This window comes from Myodes glareolus, chromosome 15 (assembly GCF_982192425.1).
Source record: "Myodes glareolus chromosome 15, mMyoGla1.1, whole genome shotgun sequence".
NCBI classification, from domain to species: Eukaryota; Metazoa; Chordata; class Mammalia; order Rodentia; family Cricetidae; genus Myodes; species Myodes glareolus.
Window position 1 is genome coordinate 28,176,816 of NC_142040.1, and position 22,494 is coordinate 28,199,309.

Consider the following 22,494-nt stretch of genomic DNA (forward strand, 5'->3'; position numbering starts at 1 on the left):
GTGTGTAACAGTTTGGTTTTGTAGTCCAAACGGACTTATAAAGTTAACAGATGCCTTTTACCTGCTCAAACAGAGTGCAGAGAATCATCTTTAGCTGATGTGTGCACATCACACATTCCATACTTCTGTTAATGCAGACATGCATGTTGCCTTTAAAAGTTTGTATGCTTTCAGAACAAAAGGACCAGACACCAATGAAAACAACAAGTAGCCCAGGTGATCAAGCCTCTCACAAATGCCTATGTTGCTGTTTCCTCAAAAATGTGCACCCAGGACAACTTCACAGTAGCCGGCTAACATGGTCCAGTCTCACAGACTACTCCAGCCAAAGCTTCAGTTCAGACCTTCACCTTCCCATCACACAGAGACTGGACAATCAACGATGCAGCTAGTTCTCCCAGGATTTGACCATTGTCCCAGTTTTCTCAGGGTCCCCTAAAAATGCTGTCACCTCCAGAAAATGGGATACAATTTTAAGAATACAATGCCCACATTCCTGAGGTGGGTTGGTGGTTTTGATTGTTCAGTGGGTTACAGATGTTTGTTGTTGTTTAGGGGGATTGGACGCAAGTTGTTATTGGTCATGGTCAGGAAGGAAATTAAGCAATGGAGATTAGATTAAGGAATCTTTTTGTTTCTTCTTTCTTTTATCTTTCTCTTTCTCCTATAAAGTGTTTGGAGGGAGGGGGATATATAGGAATGATAACCTGGAACTTACTATGTACAACATGTTGGCCCTGAATGCTGTGATAAAGGCAGGTACCACCACAACACTTATTGATCCAAAGACCAACAACATCAACGAGTTATATCACCTCACACACCCAGCAAACAAAGGTGGGTCAAGTGATGACTCTGAACTATTACTTAGCAGATAAAAAGGAGGGCCTCCGTCTGAGAGAATAAGTAATGTCTTTCGACTCAGGCACTCTCTGGAAGTGCCTCAGGTATGCACATACAGAGAAAAATTAAATCTTTTTTAAAAAGACAAAATATAAAACGTTCATTTACATGACTGGGCAGGCTTGATGCTCCTTTTTTTTTTTTAAAGATTTATTTATTTATTTATTATGTATGCAACATTCTGCCTGCATGTATGCCCACACACCAGAAGAGGGCGCCAGATCTCATTACAGATGGTTGTGAGCCACCATATGGTTGCTGGGAATTGAACTCATGACCTCTGGAAGAGCAGAGGTTGCTCTTAACTACTGAGCCATCTCTCCAGCCCCCTTGATGCACCTTTTTAAAGCAGTTTTCATTTTACTTGTGCTGTTGGTGTGTGTGTCTGTGTGTGTTTGTAGTGGCCTTTTGCTCAAATAACTGAACTTGATCTTGGAAGTTCCTGCACGAGAATACTTCAGACTGTAGCTGTTCTCTCAGCTCAAACCCTCAGTGAGCAGCTGAGCTGATGAAGACAGACCTACATATGCCTGTCACAAGCCCTGGGACTTGGGGCTGGTACTTCCCAGGGCTGTGGCAAGAGTTTGATAAGTTTCTCTCTTACAGCTAAGCAAGGAATGCCTACAACAATGAAATCCCAGGAAAAGGCGAAGCTCTTCCAGATGATGCTGATAATCTAGGCTGAGATTGATTGACAGAGCATGCGTGAGGGCTGGGTGTAGCTCAGTGAGATGTAGCTTGCTTATTACAGGCAACATTCTGGGCTTCACTCCAAGCACCACAAACAAATGACCAAAAAAGCAGTTATTGATTTATTTGTTGCTGTGATTTTGAATCACAAATTTTCCAAATCAGTAATTTTCCAAAATAACCTATAGACATTACACTACGGCAAAAACATAAAATTAGACATAAAGATGATTTATCAAATGAAATATAACTATAAACATTTCAAAGAGAAGTATTCAGAACTTGGATTTAGGCAAATTACTGTTTCTGCTAATTTAAAGATAGGCAAAATCATTTTCTGTTAATTTAAAGATTAGATTAAGCTTGGCATGCCATAATTCCAGCACTCAGGAAGCAGAGACAGGCAGATCTCTGAGTTTGAGGCCAGCCTGGTCTACAGAGTTAGTTTTAGGACAGTCAGAGATACACAAAGAAACCCTGTCTTGAAAAACAAAATAAAACAACCTATCTCAAAAAATAACCCTTTCCACAAAAAATAATATATTTCAAATGCTATTATTCATTGAATACATCTTTTCTGTTCTGTTTTTGGTGGTGGTGGTAGGAGTTCAAAACAGGGCTTTTCTGTGTAGCCTTGATCTATCGATCTATCATCTACCTACCTATCCATCCATCCATCCATCCATCCATCCATCTATATCTATCTTGCTATTGAGTTCATCTCTATTTTTATCTTCCATATAAAAAGGTGACTGCATATTGGATATCCAGGTAGGTGTAACTGCAGCACTCAGTGGGTGGAGTCAGAAGGATCAGGAATTCAGGTTCAGCTTTAGTTAGAGTTCAAGGCCAGTCTGTGCTACAGGAAAGTGCTTTGGAAAAAACCGTGCTAAAGTTCAGACTGCCACGAACCAGCTCAGCTGGGGCACTCGGTCAGGGTCTCAGGAATAGGTGGGTAAAGAGTTGGGGAATGACAAACAGACACAAGACTCAAAGGAATTGCATATGAATGCATCTTTAATAGGCATGAGGCTTATCCTTTATACAGAAAGGATTGCTTAAAAGCATGTATTGTTTTTCCATGCATTACAAATTATTCTTAGAATCATATCAGATACATGAGACTAAAATTTCATCAGACAGATGTCCCTGGTGTGAGTCCTCGGTTGGTCGTGCTAGACATAGTTTGGCATTAGTTTCGATATAAATCTCTCTCTCTCTCTCTCTCTCTCTCTCTCTCTCTCTCTCTCTGGAAACAAGGGTTTTCTGTAGCTTTGGAGCCTGTCCTGGAACTAGCTCTTGTAGACCAGGCTGGCCTCGAACTCACAAAGATCCTCCTGCTTCTGCCTCCTGAGTGCTGGGATTAAAGGCACGTGACACCACCGCCCGGCTTTGATATAAATCTTTATTTAGGCTATGAGTTCATGACATTTTGAACTAAGAGCAAGCAATCGTGGTTAACAGTCACACAGTCTTTTTATATTTCTGCCATCTATGCAGAAGAACTTCTTTCCTTCTTCTCCATATTTCTAACTCCTTTTCAAACCTTCCCCAAAACCAAGCTCAAGACGTTACAGGCATTTATCTCTCTCTCCTCTCCTTATCCCATCTTTGCTGAATCTGTCTTAATTGCTTAATTAGGATTTCCTTTTGTTCTTCATTTAATAAGCACCAGATTAAACCTGGAAACCTTTTTGCCTTGAATGTCTGTCGCGACCGCCTTGACCAGCAAGGAAGATGCAACACTTGACTTTTCTTTCTGCAGTTTATTCAGGAACCTTGAACAATCTTCTGACCTTGGGGAAAGCCAGCCCACAGCTTAAATAGCCTCTGGGTAGCCAACCCCAGCATGCCACATGGGAGATGCAGATAGGTCCAGATACCCAGAAGCAAGCCAGATCCTTAGCCTTAGCCATATATGGAGTTATTTACGAGTGAGAGCACTCACCATGGGGAGGTGGAAGGTGGAAACCAGCCAGTGCCATCTTTAAGGCATGGCACTACGCAGCTCTCTACAAATGTTAACCCATCTTCCCCCATTAGCATCATATACTCCTGTAGATGGCAATGTCTCATCAGTAGACTCTGGAAATTTAAAGACACTATCTTCCTTTCCAGAAGAAACCAGACTGTGTTCCTTACAACATAAGCAGGTAATATCAAAAGTGCAAGGGTTCCAATGCAGGAAGCATGCACAGACAGACAGACAGACAGACAGACAGACAGACAGACAGACAGACACACACACACACACACACACCTTCTCTGAGGGCACGCTTCCTTGAAGAGATCACGTAGACGCCGCAGGAGGTGTGTTACGCAGATCTGAAGTGTCCCTCCCTCAGGAGCTCATGCGTCAGAGGTTTGGTCACTGGTCTGCAGGCCTGCTGGGAGGTGGTGGAACCGTTGAGATGTGAGCCCCAGGGGGAGAAAGATGGATCCCATGAATGAGCCCTAGCTCTCTTTTACTTCTTAAGCAGCTTTGTTTTCCCAACACGCTCTCTGCCATGTCATCTGCCTCACCACAGATTCAAATTGAAACCATGGATGGTTTAAAACCTTTGAAACCATCAGCCCTTATAACCCTTCCCTCTTAGGGTCCTGAGAACAAAGAAGCATGAAAATGCAGCTAACTGCCCCCTGCCCCTCCTCATTGCTAGTGGTGACAGGAGGAAGGATTCATTCATGCTCAGTTTTAGAGTGTCACAGCAGGAAGACATGCAGGAGCAGTTCCTGTGTGACTGAGACGCCCACGCCCACCCCTAGGGTCTCCTTCAGCTAGTTCCTCCTACACCCAGTGCTGGAGATTGACCCTGGCCTTGGGCATGCCAAGCAAGCGCAATACCTCTTAGTTACAGCCACAGCCAGGGTCTACCACTGAAAAGCACTGCAGAGTGGTCTTCTCAGCGTAATTAGGGCAATCAAGATAATCACCAGCAGGCATCTCCCGATGACTATAGATTCTGTCAGGTTAACACTAACCATCACAACCTCCAGATACTCAAGAGTTATCCAAAAAACGAGGCAGAGGCAGAAGGATCTCTGTGAATTTGAGGTGTGGTGGTACACACCTTTAATCCCAGCACTTGGGAGGCAGAGGCAGGCAGATCTCTGTGAGTTCAAGGACAACCTGGTCTACAAAGTCAGTTCCAGGACAGCTAAAGATATGCAGAGAAACCTAGTCTCAAAAAAACCAAAAATTAAAATAAAAGAAATAGTTTAAAATAAAGCCACATAAAGATGGAAAATACACAGAGTCTGGATACTGTATGTTATTGTATTGTCTTTGAATTGCTTGATAGCTGAGGAAGGAGCAACAGCTGCTAAGACATTTGTTTATAAATGCTGCTGAATTAATCCAAGGTAGGTATTTTGAAAATATTCAAATTTAAGTCAAAGGATATGTTACTTTGGAGAAGATGTTTTGCTTTTGTTTCTTCAAGAAATGAGGGACTATGAATTCATTCTGCGTTAAGAAAAATCAGTTTTGACCAAGAAGACCCCCTGAGAAATCTTCAGTAGGAACGGATGGCCCAAATGTCTGAGTTCTACATCCAGAACATATTCAAGACTGTTGCCTAAGATGATCAAGCCTCACAGGATACTCCAGTCATGACTTAATCATGATTCTAAATTTTCTTTAGATCCCCATAAGATTATCAGTGCCCTCAATCGGCAGGAAGTAGCCTAGAAAACTATGCCCAGATTCCCCCAAAATGAATTTTCCTTTGTTATGGATGATGGTCAGGATAAAAGCTAAACAAAGGATATTAGATTCAGAGTTCTTGTTTTAAAATAAAGTGTGTGTGTGTGGGGGGGGGAAGTGCTGTGGGACAATGGTCTTTTATCCTGTCACTTGCATAATTTTTAATAAAATGCTGATTGGCCAGTAGTCAGGCAGGAAGTAGGGGTGGGGCAATGAGAACAGGGGAATTCTGGGAAGTGGAAAGCTCAGTCTGCAGCTGCTATCCAGACACAGAGAACACAAGATGTGACTGCCTCACCAGAAAAGGTACCAAGCCATGTGGCTAACAAAGACAAGAATTATGGGCTGATGAAAGTTATAAGAATCACTTAATAAGAAGCCTTAACTACTGGGCCAATCACTTTATAATTTAAACAAAAAAGAGTTATCCAAAAATGGAACATAGAGAGTATAAAATGGCAACTTTTTATTTTTTTAAAGATTTTTTTTATAAGTATGTGTGTTTTGCCTGTATGTATGTACATGATCCACATGCATGCCTGGTATCTGGCTGAGTCCAGAAGACGATGTCAGATTCCCTGGAACAGGAGTTATAGATGGTTGTGAGCAGCCAGGTGGGTCCTGGGAACCAAACCTGGGTCCTCTGCAACAACAGCAGCCAGTGCCCTTAACCACTGGACATTTTCTTTTTTAATTAATAAGATAACATTTATTCTTTTAATTCATTAACTTATAAAAGTAAAATGCATGCTAAATAGAGAAGGGAAAAAAAGACAAAGTCACAATCACAACTGTACTTAAAACAATCAACACTTCATACTCGGATCCTTTCTAATGTGCTGGTTGACAAACCAATGCACAGATGCATAAAAGCATCCTGAAAGGGACTCCCGGGAAAATGGCTGTGAAGATGTCCACATTCTATAGCAGCTGGAGCAGATGCCTCCTTCCAAGACCGCAATGCTCAGACTCCTGCAGCGTATTCCAGTCACTTTAGTCATCGTATTTCAAACAAAAGAATCACGTCATAACACCAACCCGGGCCCTCAGAGCTGAAGTATCAGAGAAGTTCCAAAACCAGCTCTTATATTTCCCATGAATTCTGCTATTTACATGAAAGAGTGGGCGCAAAATCAATGTTGAGTTGCTGAAGCAGGATCCTTATTAGATAGTGGTGAGATCCTTCTCCAGCTGCAGCACAATTTCCTTGAGGGCAGAATCCTCTGCCCAGTTGATTTGACTCCCCAAAATAAGGCCCTGCAATTTAAAAAAAAAAAAAAATAGTACCTAATTTAACAAGATTAACAAATCCTTCCCTGTTTTTTTTTTTTCCTGGATGGCTCAGCAGTTAAGAGCATTGCCTGTGGCCTGCAGACATACACACAGACAGAATAGTGTATACATAAAAACAAACAAACAAAAAAAATTGGACAGGTTCCATGTAGTCCAGTGGGTTGGCACTGAACTTGCTATACATCAACTGTGCAGCTGAGGATGATGCTGAACTTCTGACGCCCCTGCCTCCTCCTCCTCAGTGCTGGGATTAGAGCAGCCTACCCATATGTCCAGGTCATGTGGGCTGGGGGCCAAACCCAGGGCTTTGTGCTGCCAGGTGAACACCATCAACTGAGCGATATCCCCAGCACCCTTGCACTGACCTCATCTAATACCCACCGAGCATCTACGGGGATGCAGCACCGTGATCAAGAGGAAGAGCAGCACCACATCCTCAGTTCCCACAGCAACCGCGGCATCCTCGCTGCACATAATGCCAGATGGTATTTCCAGGGTTCACCTATGGGCTCCCTGGACAGATTTACTCACTAAGAAGCCTTGCAGTGTTTTGCCGGACTCCAGGGAAAGCACTGTCGCCTGGGTCGGACTCACTTTGCACTGCTCTTGTGTACCTCACCCTCTCTGGAGAAACAGTAACTAGAACTGGTACGATTTACTTTCAAGAGAAAAAAAGTTCAGTTCATCAACGATTTCTTTTGTTTTTGTTTTTTATTTTTAGAGACAGGGTTTCTCTGTAGCTTTGGAACCTGTCCTGGCACTAGCTCTTGTAGACCAAGCTGGCCTCAAACTCACAGAGATCCTTCTGCCTCTGCCTCCCGAGTGCTGGGATTAAAGGCGTGCACCACCACCGCCTGGGCTCATCAACATTTTAAACCTTTGAAGATGTTAACAAACATTTCTGTGGCAGACGATGAGTGGACAACGAAGAAATGATCAGGATCATAATTAATAAGAATTCTGGTTATTACCTACCGATAAACAGTGGTGCAAAGATAGTAACTTATTTATTGAAATAATATTTACACAGATTTTAGAAATGTTATGCTATTATGAATAAAAACATTAAAAAATTTGTTCTATAGAAGGGACATTCTTGACAGGCAGTAGTGGCGCATGCCTTTAATCATAGCACTTACATAGCAGAGGCAGGTGAAGCTCTATGAGCTCAAGGCCAACCTGATCTACAGAGCAAGTTCCAGGACAGCCAAAGCTACACAGAGAAACCCACTGCTCCTAACCAATGACACAACTCTCCATCCCGTTTCTGGGTTTTGGAGACATGACCTTTCTCTCCAAAGTGTTCAGATGATAGGTGTGTGCTACCACGTTCAGCTATCTCGATTCTTTTTTTTTGGGTTTTCGAGACAGGATTTCTCTGTAGCTTTGAGATCTGTCCTGGAACTCGCTCTGTAGACCAGGCTGGTCTCGAACTCACAGAGATCTGCCTGTCTCCGCCTCCCGAGTTCTGAGATTAGAGGCGTGTGTCACCACTGTTCTTCACGTATATAACTGTTACCTGGAACACATGTTGAATGACTGTAGTAATCTTTATCTCTGTCTGCAGTTTTTTCTGCATGGTCTTTATCATTTCCAAATCTTCCATGTTGTCCAGATCCTCTTTCTCTTTGTTCCTCTCAGTTTGTATCTCGAAAAGCTTAGTTTTTGAAGCTTGTTTTAATTCTGTTAGGTTAAAGATAAAACAACATTATATAACCATATATATATGAGCCTCTCATATATATGAGACCAATTGGCACCACCACCAACTGGCATTTTTTTTAAATAGGTTACTTTTTTTTTTAAATGGACATATTTGTTTTAAATATGTAGCCCTGGCTGACCTGGAACTCAGAACTAAAGGTGTGCGTTCCCATGACACATAGGACAACTTTATAAAGAAGGGCCATGAGAGATTATAAAGCACAGTACTTCCTGGTTAGTCCAGCCAAGACGTTATTTATTTTATTGTTATGTATATGGTATTTTGCCTTCATGTAGCTCTGTGCACCAAGTGTGCGCAGCACACAGAGCCCAGGACAGTGAGACGGATGTCCTGGGCCCGAAGTTAGATGACCATGAGCTGCCGTGTGGGAGTCCCACATGGGGACCCTTGAAGAGCAGTCGGTGTTCTCAACCCTGAGCCTTCTCTATGGTCTGTTTGGTTTTTTGAGACAGGGTCTCATCTAGTTCAGGCTGACTTTGAATTCCTGATCCTCCTGTCTCTCTCTTTCTCTCTGTCTCTCAAGTATTGGGATTAATGCCAGACCCAAACTTTCGGCTCTTTGCATGCTGGGTAAACTCTACCAACTGAGTTACATCTCTAGGCCTTGGTTCTCATAAATGTTTAGCCACTTTCAGTTTTACATTCACTGAAAGGATATACCTTGGTAGGTACGTGCTTTTCTCATTATTACTTATTTATTTATTGGTTTTTCAAGACAGGATTTCTTTGTGAAGCACTGGTTGTCCTGGAACTCGCTTTGCAGACCAGGCTGGCCTTGAATTAAAATCAGCCTGCCTCTGCTTCCCAAGAGCTGGGACCAAAGGTGCACACCACCATTGTCTAGCATGATATCTGCTTTTCCAATCCAAGAATCTTATTATTAGGTATCCAAATTCCGACGTGGATATATTTCTGTAATTTTTTTTTTAAAGATTTATTTATTACATATACAGTGTTCTGCTTGCATGTATACTTGCAGGCTAGAAGAGGGAACCAGATCTCATTATAGATGGTTGTGAGCCACCATGTGGTTGCTGGGAATTGAACTCAGGACCTCTGGAAGAGCAGTCAGTGCTCTTAACTTCTGAGCCATCTCTCCAGCCCTGTAATTTTCTTTTAAAAGTGCAGTATGGACCTTCATAGTTTCCATGATTTGCAGATGAAATGATTTCTCTAGTATCCTTGATTTAGTAAATTTGTGAGGACTCCAACCTGTAACCAATGAGACAACCTATACATTTAATCACGGTTTAGAGTCAGCCTGAGTCCAAACTTATGTCCAAACTATTGAACATAAGTCCCAGCCCTAGCAGGAACGACTGTAGGAGCCAGAGGGGTCAAGGACACAAGAAAGCCCACAGAATCAACTAACCTGGCTAATAGGGGCTCATAGAGACTGAACCTCCAACCAGGAAGCTTGCATGGGACTGACCTAGTAGGCCCTCTACATATATGTTACAGTTGTGTGACGTAGTCTTCTTGTGGGACTCCTAACAATGGGAGCAGGGGTTGTCTCTGACTCTGTTACTTGCTTCTGGGACCCACTCCTCCTACTGGGTTGCCTTGTCCAGCCTTAATAGGAGAGGAGGTGCTTAGACTCATTGCAACTTGATATACCATGCTGGCTGATAGACATGGGAAGCTTTTCCTTTTCTGAAGAGAAACTGAGGAGTGGATGGGGGGGGTGAGGTAGGGACAGACTTGCAGGAGAGGAGGGAGTGAAAACTTGGGTCTGGAAGTAAAAACAAACAAACAAAATAAATAAACAAAACAAAAAAATCCCTGTGCCATTGTGTAGTGACTGTTTCAGGGATTTGAGGGGAGGTGGGATACCTTTGTAATACACATGTCAATAGTTTCTTTTTTTTTTTTTAAAGATTTATTTATTACTTATGTATGCAGCATTCTACTTGCATGTGTCCCTGCAGGCCAGAGGAGGGCACCAGATCTCATTACAGATGGTTGTGAGCCATCATGTGGTTGCTGGGAACAGAACTCAGTCAGGGCCCTTAACCTCTGAGTCATCTCTCCAACCCCAATAGTTTCAATCAAAAGGAATCTCATGCCATATATATATATATACACACACACAGCATATACACATATCTATTTATACACACATGTGTTTGTATATACATTCTAAAAAGCTCTTGCTGTAAATTCCTGTCCAGCCTGCTGCAAACTATGTAGTGCAGGCTGGCTTTGAACAAGTGGTGAACCTCTGACATTTCGAGTGCTAGAATTATGCTGTAATAGATTACGTGGTAAGACTGTGAAACATTATACTGATAACTGAGAAATTGTGCACATTATAAATGTGCTCACATGGGCAGTGAAAGAATCTAGAACTGACATATACCAAACTGGAGTCACAAAGAGAGGGGCATGACTTCTTACTATAATTTTGTTTATCATTTAATTTCTTCACTGAGAGAATGAATACACCTATATTATAATTTTTTTTATTTTTATTTTTTGAGACAGGCTCTTATGTAATCCAGGTTGGCCTTGAGCTCACTATGAAGTACAGTGTGACCTGACTTCCCAAGCCTCGTGTCTAAGCTTTCAGAGTGCTGGCTTCATGGCATGTGCCACCACAGCTGACCATGATCTAAAATCTAAAACAACTGTCATGTTCAGAAATTTTGATAATTAAATTTAACAGCTGCTGAGAAATCTGTCCCTGTTAATAGCTAAAGTAAATAAAAAGTGTTCTACAAGCAGTTAAATAATTGAAAAGGGTCAGTGAGGCCAGGTGGCTGTATGTACACAGCTTTGATCCCAGCACTCAGAGGCAGAGCAAGTTCCAGGACAGCCAGGGCTACACAGAGAAACCCTGTCTGGAAAAACCAAAACCCAAGGGCTAGCAAGATGGATCAGTAAGTAAGGGCCCTTGCTCCAAAGCCTGAGACTTGAGGTGGCAGAAGGAAAGATTACCTCGTAAGGGTTGTTCACCGACCTCCCCATGAGTGCCTCAGCAAATGAGCATGTATTTGTGCGTGTGTACACACACACACACACACACACACACACACACACACGTGCGCACGCGCGCATACGAGAAAAGTTATAAACACGGTTTACATACGAAGTCTCTTCTTTCTAACGTCAAGCAGTTTTCCCTCTAATTCCGCAGACTCCTGTTTATGAAAATGAAAATTAAAACATGTCACTCAATGATAAATCAATAACATATCACTGAGCTTCACATAGTTTGATTTTCTTCACTTTTTAATTTTTGGGGGGGTTTTTTGAGACAGAGTTTCTCTTTGTAGCCTTTGCTGTCCTGGAACTCACTCTGTAGACCAGGCTGGCCTCGAACTCACAGAGATCCACCTGCCTCTGCCTCCCGAGTGGTGAGATTAAAGGCATGTGTACCACCCCCTGACGAATCCGATTTTCCTTTTTTTTTTCTTTTCTTCTTGTTTTACTATATATGAGGGCTCTATCTACATGTATACCTTTGTGAAAGGAGGCATCAGATCCATAGATGGTTGTGAGTTGCTGGAAATTGAACTCAGGACCTCTGAAAGATCAGTGCTCTCAACCACTGAGCCATCTCTCCAGGCCTAGTTTGACTTAAGCTCCAATTCCCCCTTTCTCTTTATCTTTGTTTTTATGTGCATTGATGTTTCACCTGCATGTCTGTCTATATGAGGGTGTACGAGCCCCTGCAACTGGAGTTACAGACAGTTGTGAGCTGCCATGTGGTGCTGGGGATTGAACTCAGGACCTCTGGAAGAGCAGCCCACACTCTTAACCGCTGAACCTTCTCTCCAGCCACTCATCTTTTCTTTCTTTTTTATTTTTTGTTTGTGTTTGATTTTGAAACAAGGTTACTAGATGGGCCATGGTGGCACACACCTTTAATCCCAGCACTTGGGACGCAGAGGCAGGCGGGATCTTTGTGAGTTCGAGGCCAGTCTGGTCTACAAGAGCTAGTTCCAGGACAGGCTCCAAAGCTACAGAGAAACCCTGTCTCAAAAACAAAAAACAAAACAAACAAACACAAAAAAGGAAAGAAAGAAAGAGAGAGAAAGAAAGAAAGAAAAGCAAGAAAGAAGTCTACTATGTAGCTGGCATTCTGTCAATCAGCGTTTATTTAAAACATGATTGACAGAATGCAGACAATTCTCCCGCACCAGAACTCACTCTGAGTGCTGGGATTAATAGCCAAGGCATGTTCCAGTACTCCCAGTTATCTCTCAGATAGCCCAGGCTAGCCTTAACTCACTATGGAATCAAGAAGGAGTAAACTCCTGGTCCCTGTCTCTGCCTCCAACGTGCTAGGACCACAGGCATATGCACTGATACCTGGCCTACAGCCAGGATTTTCAATTCCCCTATTTCCACAAAGCCAAGGGAAGAAAATACTCATTTGAATTATGTTGATAATCTGTAACCTCAGTAAAAGGACAAAAATAACCTAAGGAAAGCAGTCTGCAGACACACAATCTCAGTGAACACCTCAATCCTGAGTTCATAGAGTTAGCATCAAGATGCCATCAAAACCCTGAAAACAGACACCCCATGTGCCAGCTCACCTCCTGGGACTTCATTATCAACTTCTGTAGTTTTAATATTTGCTTCATGTCATCAGTGAGCACACTGCAAAACAAACAAAATATGATTTATCTACTTAAGCTAAAAATAATCTTGGGGCTGAAGATTAGGTCAGTGGTTAAGATACTGCTCTTGCAGAAGACCCAGTTTGGGTTCCCAGCAACTACATGACAGCTCACTGAACATTCCAATTGTAACTCCAGTTCCAGGGATCTCATGCCCTTTTCTGGCCTCTGCAGACACTTCATGCATGTGGTACAGGTACAAACACAGCCACATACACACTCATCCATATCAATTTAATTTAAAAAAAAAAGTAAACTTTGGTGCTAGGAATGTAGCCTGGTTGGCAGACCGACCGCCTAGAATGGACAAATCCAAACCATGGTCTAGATTTCAACCCTGACTGTATAAAGAGGGCACAGGGGCCAAAGCCAGCAACTCCTGGACTTGGGAGGGTAAGACAAGGTTTGAGTTTGAAGCCAGCCTGTACCACATAATCAGTTCAAGGCCAGCATGGACAACTGGACAACACGGAAAGACACTTTCTCAAAAACAAACAAAAAAACAAACAAAAACCACAAGAAAACTAAAACAAACAAAAAACCCAACCACAATGTAATGAGTTTATCTGAGCAGAACAGACCTGTGACTTGGAGCACACCGGAGTCCAAGGCTCAGTGCTTTTCGAGAGCTAGGGGACAGAGGAGGGACTTTTGTACGATATTCATGGAAGCCAACTAAAGGAACATTTGGCTGGTTAAAGGTGAGAGTGCTTAATTAAAAGCTTGAAGGTGGTTTGTTTCACTGTTTACACTGGGCTTCAGCTTGCTCGCGGAGGAATCTAAGGCACCACTCAGGAGCTGGAGATGTCCACACTAATGATGCCCTGTTCAAATGATTGTTAACAGTAATAAACACCAAAGTAGGCTACAGACACCGCTTGACCTTGAACTTTCTGTTTTCACGAGGTATCCATTAAGCATGGGGAATCTAACTTGCACTTTGCTCCTTTAACATAAAACTGTTTTGTTTTTTAAATTATTATTTCATGTGTGTGGGTTTTTGCCTGCACGTATATAAGTACAAAAAACATGAGTATGCCCTCAGAGGCCAGAAAATGACATCGGATCTCGGGAACTGGCATTACAGATCGTTGTGAGCTGCCATGTGGGTGCTGGGAATGGAACCAACCCAGGTCCTCTGAGAGCGCAGCCACATCTTAGCTACTGAACTGTCTCTCCAGCCTCACTACAAAACTGGTGTAAGGTTCTGAGAGGGCTGAGTGAGTAAGGCTGCCCGCTGCCAACCCTGATGACTAAGTCTGACCCCTGGAACCCAAGCAGAGAAGAGACGCGCTGTCCTCTCATCTCCATGTGGATGCCATACCCACGGACCCCCATACAAAAATAAACAAATAAATGTTAAAAAAATTTTTTTAGGACAAGGTTTCACAAGAGTCCAGACTAGCTTCAAAATCATAGAGATCAGACTGCCTCTGCCTCCCAAGAGCTGAGCTTAAGGCTGGCGCCTCCACATCTGACCTTGAAACTTCAGAGTCTAGTCCAGACTCTGAGCCAGCGGGAACACGGGAACACGGAGAGGCTATAAATCATCCTTGAGGCATCAAGATGGGAGAGGCAGCTGGGTCCATCCCAGAACTTCTCAGGGCTCCCAGGAGGGCACGTTATCTCTCAAGACTTTCAGAGTGTTGGAGAAGAAAGCGCACAGGTGTGGCCTGAGGCGATACCCTTAGGATTTCCAGAGCTTTTATTTATACCAGAACTAGCACCTAGTTCCTTCCCTCTTGTGCCCTGCCCACCTTATCAGAACTGCTACTGAACTTCCCCTGTATGTGTTAACTACGAGATCTACCACTGAGCTACATCCCAGACCTTTTTAAAAACTTTTTATTTTGAGACAGGGGCTCATTAAGTGGTCCGGGCTATCCTTAAACTCACCCTGTAGCCCAGGCAGGTAAAACAAACTCATTTCTACCAATGAAAAACAAGTAGAGTCCTATTTCATTAAGTTGTTACTGGAGGACCAGAGTTCAATTCCCAGGGTCCGTATGTCAAGAGAAAACTGATAAGTTTTCCTCAAGTTGTCCACACACACAGACACACACACACACACACACACACACACACACTTTTTTTTTCTAAGTTTTTTTGAGACAGGCTCTCTCTTTCTACATAGCCCTGACTGTCCTGGACCTCACTATATAGACCAAGATGGCCTCAAACTCACAGAGATCCTCCTGCCTCCCAGTGTTGGGATTAAAGCTGTGCACCACAACTGGCTCATGCACATTTTTTTAAAAGTCACAACCTAAAATCATTTTGCATACCTCCCTTCTTGTTCCCATTCTGTCCAAATCCAGGAGAAATGTAAAAGCCACCGGGTGGGGGTGGCGCATGCCTTTAATCCCAGAGCTAGTTCTACAAGAGCTCGTTCCAGGACAGGCTCCAAAGCTACAGAGAAACCCTGCCTCCAGAAAGAAAGAAAGAAAGAAAGAGAGAAAGAGAGAGAGAAAGAGAGAGAGAGAGAAAGAAAGAAAAAGGAATGTAAAGGCCATACCTACTCTCAGCGCCCATCTTCTCCAACTTATGTCTAAGAGCAGCTGAAAGCTTCATCCTAAGAAAAAGAAAACATTAGTTAACAAAAAAGAAAATGGGACCTAAGAGAAAAAGCTTGTATTGCACAGAACAAATAATACAGGGTATTAAAAACTTTTTATAAGACTAACAAGATTGATTTTCCCCTCAATACACACAAAACATAATATATTTTAAAAACAGTATGGCCTGGAAATTGGTATGCCTGTAGTCCCAGAACAGGAGAAAGGAAGTTTATGAATTCCAAGCCTAGGTTCTTATCTCTAAACACAACACAACACAAAACAACCCAAACATATCTAAAATGACAAACCCAAAAGCAAAACCAGTAATTAAAATATATTTAAACTTCATGATGAGGGAAACGGCCCTCTCCAGTCACCCCAGAACGTGGATGGCTAAGGCAGGAGGACTCCGGTAAGTTTTAGGTCAATCTGAACTGCACCCCAATTTCCAGGCCAGCCTGGGCTATAGAGTGAGACTCTGCATCAGAAAAATTTTGTCACAATTCTATGTACTAACAGTTACTGAAATAAATGGACCTGTATAACACTTTTAAACACCAGCATGTTTGAAACTCTGTTAACTTCATGAAGACCCCTTATCAGCCTCTCCAACACACCTTCTTCAAAGGAAGATACCAATGAATAACGCAATTCTTCAGGGTTAAGTTTCTGTAACATTTCCTAATCATCTCTTTTGTTCCTCCCTCTTTTCTTCTGTGCCCTTCTGTATTTTTTTTTTTTTTTTGGAGATAGGGTCTCATACTTAGGCATAACTGTTTATGCTAAGTAGACCAGGCTAACCTTGAACTCAAAAAGATCTACCTGCCTCTTATTCAAAGTGCTGGAATTAAAAATATACATTACCAACTACTCCCAGCTTCCTCCTTGCACGCCACCCTCCATTGATAGGATCTCCCTTTGTAGCCAAGGTTGGCTTTGAATTCCTGGCCCTCCAGCTTCAGGCTCTTGGGTGCTGGGATCACAGGCTATGCCTGGCCTCTAATCATCATTTAATTCAGTTTAGTTAATAATAATCCACTTGCTGGGTGATGGTGGCACACGCCTGTAATCCCAGTGCAGAGGCAGGCAGATCTCTATGAATTCAAGGCCAGCCTGGTCTACCTGTCTTGAATGCCCCCCCCCCCAAAAAATTTCCTTAACCTTCTCTCTAAGCTCATGTTTGTATTTAGTTCACAATTCTTAGTGGTATTAAAGTAAGAGATACCTGTTTAGTGCAAGATTTTTCATTTCGAAATTACTTTTTACATCTTCAATTTCATTTTCCAGGTCTTCAATTTTACTGTTAAAGAAACATGAACCAAAGAATTTCAGCAATGTTAGTGAAAGTTGTTACTGAAATGTGTATGAAGTAAATCTTGAAAAACAGCCTGAACACCTCTATTTGAACAGAAGAAAGTGAAGGCTCACCACACAGCAGCTCATCTCCACAGCTGGGGAGCTCAAGGCTGAGCCTCTTCACTAAGCTGGATCTAGCCAGTGTGGGGGAATGCCAGACAGCACAGAAGCCACCCAAATACCTCCAACACCAAATACCCCACTGCAAATCAACAACCTCCAAGCATAGGTATGACTTATTTATTTGGAATTACAAAGGATAAGACAGACAGCACTGTCAAAGAAAGAGGTTGTGAAAAGGAAGACAGTACGGATCGTATGATGCAATCTTAGTAAAAGCCACAGATAAAATATTAAAATATGACATACACTTCCATTTGTTTTTCTTGCATGGTCTGTTCAGGAGTTTTTTCTTCATCTACAAGTAAAAAGTTTTTTTTTTTTAAGTCAGTAACAATTTTATCCAAATAAGTATTTATTGTGTGTGTGTGTGTGCATATCAGGGAACACATGTGACACCCCTCCACCACACGGGTTCTAGGCACTGAACTCAGGTGTCAGGATTATTGGCCAGCACCTTAACCAGCTGAGCCATTTTGCTGCAACCCCCCTTCATAATTATCTTATCTTAGATGTTTCTTTGTTTACCTGGGTTGCTACACAGAATCTACACAATTTGTTTATCTCTTGAGACAGGGTCTCATGGTGTAGCTTGGGCTAGCCTGGAACTCGATATGGAAATCAGGTTGGCCTCAAATTTACAGAGATCCGATTCTCTTTACCTCTCGAGTGCTGGAATTACAGGCATGAGTCACCATGCCTGAGAAAAACAACTTTTTGTAAAGCTGACTCTCCCCAGCCCCCAAGAATACCATTAATCTGGGGGCTGGAGATGGCTTAGCATTTAAAAGGCCTGGCTGGGGGCTGGAGAAATGGCTTAGCGGTTAAGAGCACTGACTGCTCTTCCAGAAGACCCGGGTTCAATTCCCAGCACCCACATGGCAGCTCACAACTGTCTAAAAATCCAGTTCCGGGGGATCTGACACCTTCACACCAATGAACATAAAATTAAAAAAAAAAAAAAAAAAAGGCCTGGCTGCTCTTGTAGAGGATCTGGGCTCATTTCTCACCACCCAGATGGTGGCTCACAACCTCTGCAACTCCAGTTTCAGGGCATCCAATACCCTCTTTGGCTTATGGGTACAGATATACAGCAGGCAAAATGCACGCATATACAATAAAAATAAGTAATTTTAAAAACATAATATTCATCAGCCAACTCGCAAAAGTACTTGAGAATGAAACTACTTACTTGCATCAATCACTGACTTGTATTCTAAGAGCTGCTGTTGTGTCTGTGCTCTCAGCCTGCAAAGTGAAAATGAGAAGAGATAGGAAAGTATTTCTGGATTGTGGTTACAATCCTTGTGCAATACTGAAACTTGGAAGTTAAAAATTTAGTTCTATAGTTCTATTTTGTTCTTCTTTTTCTTTCCTTTTTTTTTTTATTTTCGAGACAGGGTTTCTCTGTAGTTTTTGGTGCTTGTCCTGAAACTAGCTCTTGTAGACCAGGCTGGCCTCGAACTCACAGGGATTCACCTGCCTCTGCCTCCCGAGTGCTGGGATTAAAGGTGTGCGCCACCACCGCCCGGCTAAAAATCTTAAAAAGCATTTTCAGTAAATACAAAAAATGTAACAAAAATATTTGTAGTGAGATAAGTACTTAATATTTAGTAGTTTTTTTAGTTCTGTTATTCCTAATCCAAAATAAAATATAAAATAAATATAAAAAAAGCTGAGAATGATAGCGAGTGCTTCTGCTGCCAGCTGCAGTCCTGAGTGTTGGTTTTTAGAGACCCAAATCAACAGCTAAGAAACAGCTGACAGATGACAAAGGCTTACATTACAGCAAGTTCTCCAAGTGACAAAATTCCAAATGAAAACCACAATTTCACACCAGGTACCAGGGCTTCAGAGCAGGTTCAAGACGAGTCTTGACAACTTATCAAATCTGATCTCAAAATAGTGAAAAAAGGGCTGCTGATGTAGCTCAGTCTTGGAGTGCTTGCCCAATATGCTTCAGGCCCTAGGTTCAATTATTACTACAGGCAAAAACAACCCTGCCTCCGACAAGTTATTACAGATTAAAGTAGAAGTGTTAAGTATAGATACACAAAAAAAGTTTCTTTTTCTGATGAAATGGAAAGAAGTTGTCATGTTTATAGGCATTACAGACAGACAGTGTGCTGTAGTTTGTTTGTTCACACTGTGAATCCCGAGATCGCGCCATTTACTGGAAAAAAACCTGTTTCTAGTTGTGGTGTGGTGCAGACCTAGCTCACACCTTTAACACAGTTTTCTGCTTGAATATTGTAAACAGGATTAAATAAAGTCAACCACAGGTCAAGAGACAGAACAAGCAAATAGTTGACAGGGAGCGAACACAGGAAAAATGACAGAGAGTAAGAGGGAGTCAGGAGGACAGACAGGGAGTCTCGTTTGAGAAAGTGAAGGCTTCTGGGACCTCCACTAAGGAGGAAGGCCAGCTGGGTGCCTTCTCTGTCTCTCTGAGATAGCAGGCTTTCACGCCAACATTTGGCTCCTAAATCTTTACTGGATTGAGATTTTTGTTAAAACCAACAGATAGGCCGTTGTATGGCTGGGTATGGTGGCTAATGCCTATAATTCTATAACCCTGAAGGCAGAGGCAGGAGGATTACTACAAATTCAAGATTAGCCTGGCATACATAATTACTGCCTGCCAGTGCTACGCAGCAAGACCCTGTTCCAAAAATTCAAACAAGTCTCTTTGTTATGACTTTTAAAGGTCTGCAAAAAATACTTTTCTTTTTTCTGTGAAGAACCATCTGGAAATAATTTAGCAAATAATTTAGGATTTGGGAGTCATACAGTGTGTTTTAACTATTAATCTCTGCCCCTGTAGCAGAAAACTGAGTCCCAATAAAACTTTATGAGCATTAACATTTGGATTCACGTGTTATGAAATCTTTTTGGCTCCCATCCTGATTTAAACACGGAAGAACTACGCTGAAGCCCAGTGGTACAGCACTGGCTACGCATACACCAGACCCTGGGTCCCATTTCCAGGACAGCGTTTTTTAGAAGATCAGAAGGGTGGATTTGGTCCTGGCCTTGGGCTGAATCAGCTCCTTGACATCAAATTTTCCCTAGAAACCGCTAACTGGAGAGCATAGGAAACATAGGAAACAGGGTCTTGCTGCGTAGCACTGGCAGGCTGTAATTATGTATGCCAGGCTAATCTTGAATTTGTAGTAATCCTCCTGCCTCTGACTTCAGGGCGATAGAATTATAGGCATTATCCTATATATCATTCTACTAGAATGATAAGCAAAGGAAGCTTAAAGGTGTAGCCACAAAAGGTGGGTTGGGCCGGGAGGTGGTGGCACACACCTCAATCCCAACACTCCTGAGGCAGAGGTAGACGGGTCTCTGTTTTCAAGGCCAGTCTGTTCGACAGAGTGAGTTCCAGAACAGCCAGAGTTGTACAGAGAAACCCTATCTCGAAAAATCAAATTTAAAAAAAAAAAAAGGGTGTGGGGTGGGGAAAGGGTTGGGCTCCCCCGCTTCCTGTAGTTGAGCTTGGATGTACTGCTCAACCAGCCGGGACTAGAGTGACAAGGTAAGATAGAACAGGTTCGAAGCCTTGCTAAGGACGGGGCACTGCTAAGCACTTCCTAAGAAGGTCCCACCTAAATCCCGACCCAGCAGCTTTGCGCGCACGGTATCCTTTGCTGCCCTCTTCCGCAGTGACAATTCAAAGCGCTTAAAAGTGCATTCAGGCTCGGAGCCAGAAGAGGCAGCCAGTGAGTCTGAATTTGAACCCTGGGCCTCCTGAGCAAGGGCGGGACGCCGGGCGGGGGCACCTGAGCAGCAGGCGGATGCGGTCCTCGAAGCACTTCTCCGCAGCCTGCGGCTGATCCCGCACCTCTCCGCAGTCCTCAGCCTCGGCCGCAGGCTTCTCCCCCGACTGCTCCATTGCAGAGGCCATAGGCTTGATCTCTATGGGAACATTCGAGCGTTTAGTCCCGCCACGAAATTGAAACCCGGAAGTGCCCGTTTCGCCCCGCCCCTTCCGCCCTAAAGCCCCACCTTCTGCCGCAGTAGTTACTACGGTGCGTTTTCTCTGGTTTCCATGGAGAAATGGATTGAACTCTCACCAACACATTCTGTTGCCTTTGGGGAGGGGTATATGGAGATGTAGCTCAGTGGTAGAGCGTTTACCTAGCAAATATAATGTCCGGGGATCGATGACCCAGCAACAACCCAGCAACAAACCAGGGGCGGTAATCCAGGAGTAATTTAACTCAAACTAAGAGTGGTCGGGAGCAGGGGGCGGGAGAGAGTTCTGACTTAAACAAATGTCAATAGCCGTCCTGCCTGGGTGCTGTTATTATCCTTCCTGCGACTACACTTCAGGTCTAGGTTTGTGTTTGGAGGATGGGATAGATGAACCATGTGCTTGTCGGTGGCTGCAGAGGCCAGAAGGCATCAGATTCCCTCGAAAACTGGGTGCTGAGAATTGAACTTGACCTCTCTGAAAGTGGCGCCAACGTTCTTAATCATCGAATCATCTCTCCAGCTTCCGCTCTCCCCTTCCTCTTTACTTTATTGAAACCGGGTCCCGTGCAGCTCAAAACTGGTCTTGAGGGGGCTGGAGAGATGGCTCAGAGGTTAAGAGCACTGCCTTCTCTTCCAGAGGTCCTGAGTTCAATTCACAGCAACCACATGGTGGCTCACAACCATCTGTATGAGATCTGGAGCCCTTAAATATAAAAAATAAATAAAATTAAAAAAAGAAAAAAAATTAAAACTGGTCTTGAAATCCCAGTCCTCAGCCTCCACCTTCCAAGTGCTGAGAATGACTAGTATTGTACTGAAAACTTTTCTCTTTCAGTGCTGGGAACAAGTCTAGGGTCCCTCGGTTATTGAACTTCATTCCCAATCCCTGTTAGGTATTTGTTCATCGGCCATAAGGTTCGTATCTCTCATTTAGTGGAGAAACGAAAGCCTTAAGTAGCCCAGCGCTTACCATGGCACACCCACGATTGATCTTTCAATTCCTTGCTCTGGTACTCCATTCAGCTGTGAGATTCCTAGCAGAAAGAGGAAGGAGGCCTACAATCCCAGAACTTGGGAGGCTGACTGCAAGAAGATTGTGATGAGTTCAAGGCCAGTCTGGGATGTACAGTAATTACCTGGACAGAGTGCGTGGCAAGATTCTGTTTGCCAGTTGGCGGCAAGGTTGGGATTAGAAATCATTTGAAAATTGGGTATTGGACTTGACTGGTTACAATTGAGCCTTGAAGTTGAAGAATGGAGAAAAGCTGGACCTATATAAATGATTGACTTGTTAAGGTTTCCATGGTCACTTAAGGTATGTATATCTAGCGCCTTGTTGAATAAGCACAGCAACTCTTTGAAGTGCTGGATGTTCTCTTGCTATTCCCCAAGTTGATCACACCTTGTCTGTCCTGTTAGCGTCTGTTTAAAGTGCATGTCTTTTGGATCTTCGTGAGTTTGAAGCCAGCCTGGTCTACGGAGCTAGTTCCAGGACAGCTAGGGCTGTTACACAGAGAAGCCCTGCCTCACTAC

General features: G+C 43.1%; 1 protein-coding gene across 2 annotated transcripts; it reads right to left on the reverse strand.

The window, feature by feature from the left end:
• Nucleotides 1–5,750: 5,750 nt before the first annotated feature.
• On the reverse strand, nt 5,751–20,943 carry Cenph (centromere protein H). Of its 2 annotated transcripts, XM_087896860.1 has the most exons (10): nt 20,766–20,943; nt 18,173–18,228; nt 17,230–17,278; nt 16,730–16,804; nt 15,462–15,518; nt 13,528–13,575; nt 12,863–12,926; nt 11,407–11,458; nt 8,112–8,275; nt 5,751–6,556 (listed from the first exon to the last, which is right to left on the reverse strand). In XM_087896860.1, exons 1-10 carry the CDS (start codon nt 20,888–20,890, stop codon nt 6,464–6,466), a joined length of 783 nt encoding a protein of 260 aa, XP_087752986.1. In that variant the 5' UTR covers nt 20,891–20,943; the 3' UTR covers nt 5,751–6,463. The 2 variants fall into 2 exon arrangements, with proteins under 2 accessions (XP_087752986.1, XP_087752987.1); XM_087896861.1 differs by lacking the exon at nt 13,528–13,575.
• Nucleotides 20,944–22,494: the final 1,551 nt, after the last annotated feature.